The 12,162-nt window shown below is 36.0% G+C and overlaps 1 protein-coding gene across 5 annotated transcripts in view; it reads right to left on the bottom strand.

Moving 5' to 3' along the window:
* The window catches only part of filip1b (filamin A interacting protein 1b), a 40,930-nt gene that overhangs the window by 11,637 nt on the left and 17,131 nt on the right, over positions 1-12,162 (bottom strand). For all 5 annotated transcript variants that reach the window (XM_058755680.1, XM_058755681.1, XM_058755678.1 and 2 more), the window contains 3 exons: positions 3,503-3,787; positions 2,132-2,305; positions 1,869-2,047 (listed from right to left, as the gene is read on the bottom strand). In XM_058755680.1, the coding sequence (XP_058611663.1) occupies positions 1,869-2,047; positions 2,132-2,305; positions 3,503-3,781 (632 nt within the window). In that variant the 5' untranslated portion in view covers positions 3,782-3,787. The remainder of the gene's footprint in view (positions 1-1,868; positions 2,048-2,131; positions 2,306-3,502; positions 3,788-12,162) is intronic.

Raw genomic sequence — 12,162 nt, forward strand, 5'->3', positions numbered from 1 at the left:
ACAAATTTTCATTTGGAGACAACTGATCATATTTCAGGTTAATTCAATTCAAAACGAAGCTTTGAGCTAAAAAGTCAAGTTGAGGGTGGTAAACGGGAAGTCAGGGGACCGTGACTGTGCAGGACCACTATAGGGGTCTTATCAGAATATGAATGATCTCCTTGTCTCTGTCAGGAATTGTTTGGATTTTGCAGTTATGAGTCACCTGATTTTCCAAAGATAAATATATTGTTTAATAAATAATTTGAAAGTAGCATATGAGAGCTTTTCATAATATTAAATCGGAAAAACATACTACCATTCAAAAGCTTGATTTTCATTCAGTAAGGATGCATACACTGATCTAAACTGATCACATTATAATGTTTCAAAAGATTTCTATTCTGAAGGATCATGTGACCCTGAAGACTGGAGTAACGATGCTGACAATTCAGCTTTTATGTTTTTTTTTAATCAAACAATGCTGCCTTCGTGAGCATAAGAGACTTTTTCATACACGTTTATTTATCTGCTCTGATCCCTTCAATATGACGACACGCTGAGCTTCCAGAAAAGCTATGATCCCCAGAGCTCTCCGTGTTGTCATTTATGTTCATTTGAGTCTATTCATGTCCATATATAGCTCGGATGATGCTGGTCTAATGACTGGAGTTCTACAGGGCCTCAATCTGCCTGTTTCACATTCTCAGAAGAACCCCACGCTAACAACAGGCCTCTCTGATGCTGTCGCCCCATCATCCGCCGCTATAAGGCCCTTTGTGTGATTTAGGACAGCCTGTGTTCACCAATTCAATCATGTGCAATTCACTGCGCCACACGAGTGAAGTCACTTTAAAATGAAGCAACGGTGAGAAGCGTTTGCTATACATACAGTTTTCTACCAATTAACCAATTTTCACTTAGAAATTGCTTGTAAATTTCACAATTACTAAGAAACTGCAAGTATCACATAGAATTAAACTAGTGCTGTCAAACGATTAATCGCATCCAAAATAAAAGCTTTTGTTTACATAATATATTTATTAGGTATATATAAATACAAACACATGCATGTATGTATTTTGAAAATATTTACATGTATTCAATTATACAATAATATATAAGTATATTTAATATATAAACATAATAAATATTTCTTAAATACATCCATGTATGTGTTTGTATTTATATATACATAATTAATATATTATGTAAACTAAAACTTTTATTTTTAATGCGATTAATCGTTTGGCAGCACTAAATTAAACATGAAATTTTGAAGTAGAAAATATGAAATAGTATTTTATTGTAAAACACACCGCAATAAACTTTGTTTTATTTACAACCTTTGAAAAATCATTTTTTACATTGTAGAAAATCACCTTAAGTCATTTGTTGAATCAATTGTCAATTTGTTTAAATAACATGATGCAATTAAAAATGTAAATCTCAATTATAGTTTTTAATCTTGTTATGTAATTTAATCATTTCAGGGAAGGATTATTATATTTCATTAAAACTAAATCCATTACAAATATAAATAGATCTTGTAACTTTAAATAAAATAAACATGAACTGATACAGAATAACATTTCTCATGTATTAAAAAAAATAGAAATAAAAACAGTATCGAGCTTTAAAAAAAACGAACAAAAATTATACAAAATTACTAAAAATGTCAAATAGATATAAAAACTCAAAATACTAGTATCTAATATACAAATAAAATAATAGTACCTCAATGATACTAAATTAACATAGTTTCAGATAAAATAAAATAAACTTTTATTTCCTGTAAGAAAATTATCCATGCATTTTTTCCCACTTCACGAGCACATTTTACTGAAAATCATGAAATGTGGGATGTTGTGTAAAGCTGGTCTCCTCACCTCTCTCTCTCCTGCTCCAGCAGGTTGGTGAAATCATCGCTTTTGTTCATGAAGTCAACGTGTTTGCGCTTTTCGTTGTCCAGTTCGGTGACGGTGCGTCGGTGGCATTTCTCAGCCAAGAGCAGCTGCTCTAACATACGTCTGTACGTCTCATGGTGCTTCTCCTCCAAACGGTCCAGCTTTAGAGACAGAACGATTATCTCCATCATAAACTGCTTGTATGTAAATTCAGGTTTAGAGATGAATAAGGCAGTGTTCCTCACCTCTATCATAGGGATCTCATAGACGTCGTCTCTAATCAAGTCTCCGCTGGTCATCAGACTGTCTCTCTGCAGAGCTTGAAGAGGTTTGACAGGAACCGCAGATCCGTAATGAGCCTCCAGAACTTCAGGTCGTGTTTTCTCAGACCTCAGCATGTGGATAATGTCTTCACGGGCCTAAAGGACACGATCACTGCTTTACTGTGGTGCCATAGTGCTTTGATATACAGCATACCATGTTACTGAATGTTTATCATATTCAAATACCACGGTATTTCCATGACACAGTATCCTATGTTTTAAGAATACATACTACAATGAAAATTGTTTGATGTTGAAACAATTTTCTACACCAGCTTTCATTTAGAAATTACTAAATTTCACAAAGAATTGCGATTTTTTTTTTTTTTAATTAAACTAAATTATAAATATTTTGTTGTAAAACATTCTCCAATAATCTTATTAATCAATAATTGTCAATCAGTAATAATGTTTTACTGTCATCTTTAAAAAATAGTTTTAATAAAAATGAAGAGGCGCAAACTGTTACATTCTCACTGAGCACCAGCAGGGGGAGCTGTATGCTTCCTTTAAACCTGGACACTAACGACTGTATGACATTAGCTGTGTAAAGACCATCACACTATCATACTGTGTGCAGTATGCAAATTTATATATGCACAGAATATTCAAATTACCTACACTACGGTTCAAAAGTTCAGGGTTGGTAAAATGATTTCATAAAAAAAAGAAAGAAAAAAGTATCTTCTGCTCACCAAGGCTGCATTTTTTTTTACAGTAAAAGATCAAAGCTGAATTTTCAGCCTCATTACTCCAGTCTTCAGTGTCACATGATCCTTCTAATATGCTGATTTGCTGCTCAAGAAACATTTATTATTATCATCAATGTTGAAAACAGTTGAACAGTTGATTTTTATGAACAAACTTTTTTTTTGTGACATTATGCTGTAACAGCCTAATCAGATCATAATGTACTTAGCTAGTGCCCTAACAAAACCATGACACTCAATACAATACAGTATACAACTCAAAACATTACAATTTACTCACTGTTTGTTTTGTAAAATCATAATATATTATTATGGAATCAGTGCATAAAGAGTCATAATACTTCTGTCATCTTATTTAATTCCTTTTTGAATGACAGTGATGCTTTTCAAAGATTATTGGAGTATGTTTTACAAGAAAATACTATTTCAGTCTATCTACTTGAAAATTTCATGTTTAATTCAATGTGTTACTTGCCATTTCTTTGTAATTATTTGTGAAATTTACTAGCAATTTCAGAGAGAAAATTGTTTTAAAGAAAGTCCTACATCAAATTTTTCTTGTCATCATGCAGTCAAACCTCACCTGAACTTCTCCCTCCATGACTCCCAGCAGACGGATGAGATCTTCTTTGGAGAGGTCCATCAGTTGGGCTCTCCTCTGCTGCATCTCACAAGGCTTCTGAGGCTTTTGCAAAGTCCCAGAAACAGCCTTCTCCTCACTGCTCTCTTTTTCCTCCCGAGCTTTGCTTTTCTTCTTCATCAGCTCTTGTTTGCTTCTCTCTTTCTCAGTGCTGTGGATTTTAGCGAGTGGCTTCAGTGGTCTGTTTTCTGGCCCCTCCATATCGCTGCTCCTGGACCTCATCTTCACCTGCAGGTCCAAACAAAGATGAACATCATCCACAGATACACCAGAGAAAATATCACACAGTTAGAACAATAAAACATCTAACAGCTTTCCTAAAACAAGATCCATTTATTTGAGAAGTAAAATAACTTTTTAAAAAGATTTTTAGGACCCCATTGGCACATCTAAGATACAGATGTGTTTGTTTCTTCATCAGAACATAGTTGGAGAAATGGATCCTCTGCAGTGAATGGGTGCCGTCAGAATGAGAGTCCAAACAGCTGATAAAAACATCACAATAATCCATTCCACACCACTCCAGTCCAGTAATTAACATCTTGTGAAGCCAAAAGCTGTGTATTTGTAAAAAAAAAAAAGACATCATTAAGACATTTAAACTTTAAACCATTGCTTCTGGACAAAATACGAGTCCATAATCCAAACATCCAGTGAAAAAGTCCTTCTCCTGTTGTCTCTTAGATCAAAATCCACTCACAAATTTGTTTAGAATTGTTTTCGCATTTAAACGGTGCTTGATCTGTTTTGTTTTTTTCCCTATTGATTCAGACGAGACAACTTTTTCACTGGAGGAAATGTTATTATGGATTATGGACTATATATTTTAGTTGGAATCAGTGGTTTGAATATGGTTTGAAAATGATGGATTTGTTTCTTCTTTTCAAACACACAGCTTTTGTCATCTTGTGGATTATTGTGATGTTTTCATCAGCTGTTTGGACTCTCATTCTGACGGCACCCATTCACTGCAGAGCATCCTTTGGTGAGCAAGTGATGCAATGCTACATTTCTCCAAATCTGTTCTGATGAAGAAACAAACTCATCTACATCTTGAATGGACTGAGGATAAGTAAAGGTTCAGCAAATTTTTATTTTGGGGTGAACTAGTGAACTCATTTTGCATCACAGTGTATCTTGATTTAAAAATGTATAGATATTTGTAGTGGAAAAAATTAAAACTGCTGAGAACCAATGTATATATATATTTTTTTTCCAGTGCATCTGATGCTTCAGTTATTTGCAACTGTACAATATGGATTTACATGGTCAAGGTACTTGCAATGATATAATGTTAAATGTCATTTAACACCTTTTTTTACACTGTATGTTTCAAGTGAAGTAAAAAGCAACCACTAGCAGACCCTTTTCACAAGACTATATCAAATGTCTGCAGTCTTAAGCTCTGAGCCAACTCTTGATATTTTAATATGTAGTTTGCCCTTGTAGCTAATCTGCAACAGCTTCATTTCTCATGTTCCCATGTGCAGATTTAAGAGGGGGATTTCCCTGAGAGAGAGAGAGAGAGAGAGAGAGAGAGAGAGAGAGAGGGATGTAATGAGCGCTGAGCTCAACGATGACATCAGGATTTTTGATAAAGTGCGTACGCGCTGCCTCCCGTATGATCTCACACCCAACGTATCTGGCCTGATCCAGCACTGCCCTCAGAGTATCTCAGAGAGATCTCCGCTCCAATCCCACACATCGCTCACCATCCACGTTCCCATCAGAACTGAGTCTGGATGAAACTCCAGAAGATTAGAGCGCTTAATGAAACTTATTATTAAAACAAGATGTTCAGTTCACTATGCTGAATTAGATCATAAAGGCCCCACATTTGAGGAACAGTATGAGAACCAGTCTAATCGGAATGAAGCTTTTTCAAACTATTAATTCATGCAGCTCTTTTCGAGTACATGCCATTCTAACTATTATTATTATTATTATCATAATACTATCATTATAAACATAGACAGACAAATATTTTTTGTAGATATTTCCTATCTATCTACTAATCATCTATCTATCTATCTATCATCCATCAATCCATCCATCCATCATTAAAATGTTATCATAAATACACTGAACAAAATTATAAACGCAACACTTTTGTTTTTGCCCCCATTTTTCATGAGCTGAACTCAAAGATCTAAGACTTTTTCTATGTACACAAAAGGCCTATTTCTCTCAAATATTGTTCACAAATCTGTCTAAATCTGTGTTAGTGAGCACTTCTTCTTTGCCGAGATACTCCATCCACCTCACAGGTGTGGCATATCAAGATGCTGATTAGACAGAATGATTATTGAGCATGTGTGCCTTAGGCTGGCCACAATAAAAGGCCATTCTAAAATGTGCAGTTTTATCACACAGCACAATGCCACAGATGTTGCAAGTTTTGAGGAGTGTGCAATTGACATGCTGACTGCAGGAATGTCCACCAGAGCTGTTGCCCGTGAATCGAATGTTCATTTCTCTACCATAAGCCGTCTCCAAAGGCGTTTCAGAGAATTTGGCAGTACATCCAACCGGCCTCACAACCGCAGACCACGTGTAACCACACCAGCCCAGGACCTCCACATCCAGCATCTTCACCTCCAAGATCGTCTGAGACCAGCCACCCGGACAGCTGCTGCAACAATCGGTTTGCATAACCAAAGAATTTCTGCACAAACTGTCAGAAAGCGTCTCAGGGAAGTTCATCTGCATGCTCGTCGTCCTCATCAGGGTCTCGACATGACTGCAGTTTGTCGTCGTAACCGACTTGAGTGGGCAAATGCTCACATTCGATGGCGTCTGGCACTTTGGAGAGGTGTTCTCTTCACGGATGAATCCCGGTTTTCACTGTACAGGGCAGATGGCAGCGTGTATGGCGTCGTGTGGGTGAGCGGTTTGCTGATGTCAACATTGTGGATCGAGTGGACCATGGTGGCGCTGGGGTTATGGTATGGGTAGGCGTATGTTATGGACAACGAACACAGGTGCATTTTATTGATGGCATTTTGAATGCACAGAGATACCGTGACGAGATCCTGAGGCCCATTGTTGTGCCATTCATCCACGACCATCACCTCATGTTGCAGCATGATAATGCACGGCCCCATGTTGCAAGGATCTGTTCATTTCACAATTCCTGGAAGCTGAAAACATCCCAGTTCTTGCATGGCCAGCATACTCACCAGACATGTCACCCATTGAGCATGTTTGGGATGCTCTGGATCGGCGTATACAACAGCGTGTTCCAGTTCCTGCCAATATCCAGCAATTTCGCACAGCCATTGAAGAGGAGTGGACCAACATTCCACAGGCCACAATCAACAACCTGATCAACTCTATGCAAAGGAGATGTGTTGCACTGCGTGAGGCAAATGGTGGTCACACCAGATACTTACTGGTTTTCGGAAGACCTTGCAGCTCACAGTGCATGTCAGAGCAAATGAGAATCATGAGGTCAAAGGAACTGCCTGAAGAGCTCAGAGACAGAATTGTGGCAAGGCACAGATCTGGCCAAGGTTACAAAAACATTTCTGCTGCACTTAAGGTTCCTAAGAGCACAGTGGCCTCCATAATCCTTAAATGGAAGACGTTTGGGACGACCAGAACCCTTCCTAGAGCTGGCCGTCCGGCCAAACTGAGCTATTGGGGGAGAAGAGCCTTGGTGAGAGAGGTAAAGAAGAACCCAAAGATCACTGTGGCTGAGCTCCAGAGATGCAGTCGGGAGATGGGAGAAAGTTGTAGAAAGTCAACCATCACTGCAGCCCTCCACCAGTCGGGGCTTTATGGCAGAGTGGCCCGACGGAAGCCTCTCCTCAGTGCAAGACACATGAAAGCCCGCATGGAGTTTGCTAAAAAACACCTGAAGGACTCCAAGTTGGTGAGAAATAAGATTCTCTGGTCTGATGAGGCCAAGATATAACTTTTTGGCCTTAATTCTAAGCGGTATGTGTGGAGAAAACCAGGCACTGCTCATCACCTGTCCAATACAGTCCCAACAGTGAAGCATGGTGGTGGCAGCATCATGCTGTGGGGTGTTTTTCAGCTGCAGGGACAGGACGACTGGTTGCAATCGAGGGAAAGATGAATGCGGCCAAGTACAGGGATATCCTGGATGAAAACCTTCTCCAGAGTGCTCAGGACCTCAGACTGGGCCGAAGGTTTACCTTCCAACAAGACAATGACCCTAAGCACACAGCTAAAATAACGAAGGAGTGGCTTCACAACAACTCAGTGACTGTTCTTGAATGGCCCAGCCAGAGCCCTGACTTAAACCCAATTGAGCATCTCTGGAGAGACCTAAAAATGGCTGTCCACCAACGTTTACCATCCAACCTGAGGAGGAATGGCAGAGGATCCCCAAATCCAGGTGTGAAAAACTTGTTGCATCTTTCCCAAAAAGACTCGTGGCTGTATTAGATCAAAAGGGTGCTTCTACTAAATACTGAGCAAAGGGTCTGAATACTTAGGACCATGTGATATTTCAGTTTTCTTTTTAATAAATCTGCAAAATGTCAACAATTCTGTGTTTTTCTGTCAATATGGGGTGCTGTGTGTACATTAATGAGGAAAAAAAAAATGAACTTAAATGATTTTAGCGAATGGCTGCAATATAACAAAGAGTGAAAAATTTAAGGGGGTCTGAATACTTTCCGTACCCACTGTATATATATATAAAATTAATATATAGTATCCATATACATTTATATTATAACATGTTTTGTGTATGACATCTGATACTGTCCAAAGATCTACAAATTAAATGTGAAATATTATATTTAAACAAATAAAATATAATAATATTTCTAATTTAATACAGTTAACAACTACACATTAAATGTGAGATAATATAATATATTATAATATATAATTTTATACAACTTTATCATACATAATGTATGTATACTTTATATTTTATAAAGTATGTTTTATTTACTATTTTTAATTGTTTTATATAAAATTTCTAATATATAAAATGATTCCACATCTAATATGTACAGGTTAATACTGTATTATTCTCCATTATATAAAAATTCTATAAAAAGCTATTAATGTACATAATATAAAAAATCTATTAATATGATACATATTTTAGACAGACATGGATGGATGGATGGTGGATAGACAGATAGGCATAGATAGATAGATAGATAGATAGATAGATAGATAGATAGATAGATAGATAGATAGATAGATAGATAGATAGATAGATAGATAGATAGATAGATAGATAGATAGATTAAATTCAATATAATGATCTGAATAATCTAAAAGAATAAATATAATATAAACACTAATAATCAATATCTTAATCTCAGGCGTTTGAACAAAGTTTGGAGTGATTCTGATGAAAGCAGCAAGTAACCAAAGACGGGAAAACCCTGGCAGACCAATTGTTGCAGAAAGTATTTGTGTTATTAATAGAAGCATGTTGCGGCCATGGGATTGTTTTCATTTTGATGGTGACTTTGATTTGTTGTGCTTCTGTTATGACATTCAATCGCTGTCCAAAATAGCAATGACAACACTTGTATACACACAAACGTTCATTATGTCCTCTGTGATGAAATCCAAAAATATGCAGAAGCTGTTGACAGACTGATGCCGTCCCAAACAGTAATTTAGATGAGAGTTCGATCTACTGGAGTTTTTACACAAACCTCAATTCTCTAACTCGAGACGGGTGTATTTTTAACTTTGATTATGCCCGAGAGATTCAGGGTGACCTTAGCTCTGTTATTATTGGAGATGGAGGCAGCTGGGAGATATAAATGAGAGTTTGCCTTATATTTACACTGAGAATATGTACCTCGCTCCTGAAGAGCTCCCCGGGCGCTTCACGCAGCTGCTCCTTGCTGAAATTGAGCAGTATTTATAGCGAGAAACACACTTGTGCACAGGAGACACGAGAAACACTCACACTTCATCCACCAATCCGATCGAGGAGGTTTAACTTCACAGCTATCGGTTTTGTTACATGCATGTCTCCTGGGAAATTTAAACGGCCAAATGCCATGAATGAATGCTGGTTACTTGCAGCTCCTGTGATAATTAATTCCTCAGATTCTCGGGGTATTTTCAGCTGAGGTGGGCAAGCATCAGTGGCACTTCGTTTATATTTAGTAATGCATACTGCTGGAGCTTGATGCACACGGATACACACTCAAATACCGGCACATTCTTTGTTGGCATAAAAGTACGGCTAATCTGGGATCTCATAGCAACCATGCATATTATAGGGTGTGTGCATATTTCAAAAAATTAAATGTAAAAAAATTTAACTATTTTTCTATAAGAAATAATTATTACCAAAAAAAAACAAAAAAAAAACAAATATGGTTTAGTATTATTTATATATATTATTTATATTTATATTAATTTATATTTTGGTTTAATTTTTTTTGTTATATTATTTTGCCATTTTTTATAAATTGTTTTTATTTCAGTTAGTAATTTTAATATTTTAACTGAAACTTATTTCAGTTACATGCCAAGGCAATACGTCTCATTTTTGCTTAGTTTATGTTTTTCAGCTAATATTTGTGTTTCATTTTGTCAAGCTATTTATTTGTTTGTTTATTCAATATTTATAAAAACTTTGAATTTATTTTTATTTTGGTTTAAGATTTTTTTTATTAACAAGTTTAAAATTTTAACTTATTTCTGTTAGGAAGCCAAGGCAAAAATTCTATTTTTCATTTATTTTAAGTTTTCATCGAATATTTCATTTTATTTCAGCTTTATTACAATTAACAAAAATATTTTAACACTGACATGCACTTGTGGAACTGAATGAAAGAATGCTTTTGTCATTTTTATTTATTTAAATTGTGTTTATTTTTTATTTCAGTTTTAGTTTCATTTCAGTTAGTAATTTAAGTTAAACTTATTTCAGTAAGATGCCAAGGCATCTAATATTTAATTTTATTTCTTTTTTATTCAAATAACAAAAAGGTTTGTTTGCTTATGTATTGTATGTATGTATGTATTTATTCATTCATTCATTCATTTATATTTATATATATATTTTTTAACCATAACAACACTGGCATGCACTAGTAAAACCATGCACCATTGAAATAAACAGAAATGCAAACAGACTTTCTCAAGGTATTACAGACCTCCTTGGTTTCAACCCCATCAACATCAACTAGATAACCAGTGTTAAACGACATAATGGCAGGTGGTAACAGTTGTGTAAATATTTCCTCCCCCATCCTCCACCACACAGAGAGACGGTCCTGAACCCACACAGACGCACAGACATCTCCAGTTCTGGAGGAAAACGTCAGAGTTTGTCTCAGCCGTGTGAAGGCTGGAGGACTGTGACTAAATAAGGGCAGAGAAACTCTCACATTGACGATTCGTCTGGCACAAACTGACGCACTGCATTTGTGTTGATCATATGATTGCCAAAATTAAGCTCATCATACGGTCATTATTTTAACACATCAGACAAACACAACTATCTGTACTTGCCCTCTCTGAGAGAGAAAGAGAAATAGGTCATTCTTAGGATTTACCTTGCTTTATTTTCAGAAAATGTCTGAAATAATCCCTGGAATGTTATTAACACACATGAAATTAAAATAAATGTCTTAAATAATTTGTATTTTTATTTTTCTCAACGAGAGCAACAACTGAATGCAAAAGACTTGATGAAGTGCCATTTTTCTCAAATGTTTCTTCTGAGGGAGAGATAACTGGAGATGTGTCTCCTCTAAAGATCAGCAACAGCTCAGATCACTTTGAGACACTGCATGCTGTCCACATTAATGCATTTCATTTTATGCCGCAATTAAATTTTAATGAGTTGTTTGGACTTGTTTTTCAGTTGAAATATCTACATATCCTTAAAACAAGATACAAATAATGCATCTTGAATATGCCAGATTTTTATACATTAAACAAGTGGAAAAATCTGCCAAGTGCAGTAAGACAAAATACACTCTCTGAAGTCTTAATATTGTGCAATGCAATTACATTTTGAGGATTTTTAGATATTTTAACTGGAACGTTAAATTAAAATACTCGTTAAAAGTAGGATTTATACTTGGTGTATGCCAACTGTCAAATTTCTGTATTTTTATTGCTCCCAAGGCATTCGTTTTATAGCTCTGTAATGCTGCATTAATTTTAATGAATCGTCTTGACTAGTTTTCCACTTAAAATGTCTAAAAGTTCTTAAAGCAAGATACATGTACATTAAGACTTAATTTTAAGGAATGCATCTTAAATATGACAGATTCTTTTTTTACACTTAAAATAAGTGCAGTAAGACAAATATGTAAATTATGTAAAAGACTAAAATTCAAAAAAACTAAAAGAATAAGATTTTTACATGCAGTCAAATTCCAGTCCATTTTTATTGCTCTCAACGCATTTTAGGACAAACATCTGAGACAAAGTTGATGCTGAAATGAGCGTAACAGAATGCAATTTCGCCAACGTCAAAGTAATCTCCTCTGTAACATGTTTACCGTGCAATCTTCCCTATACAACTCCAGTCATGTTCTCATCACAAGTACAATACCTACAACACTCATGCATCAGACGAAACACTTCCTGTGACGGCACAAGCTCTGACCATCTGCCATTTCCTCCTGTAC

The sequence above is a fragment of the Onychostoma macrolepis genome, chromosome 20 (genome assembly GCF_012432095.1).
Source record: "Onychostoma macrolepis isolate SWU-2019 chromosome 20, ASM1243209v1, whole genome shotgun sequence".
NCBI classification, from domain to species: domain Eukaryota; kingdom Metazoa; phylum Chordata; class Actinopteri; order Cypriniformes; family Cyprinidae; genus Onychostoma; species Onychostoma macrolepis.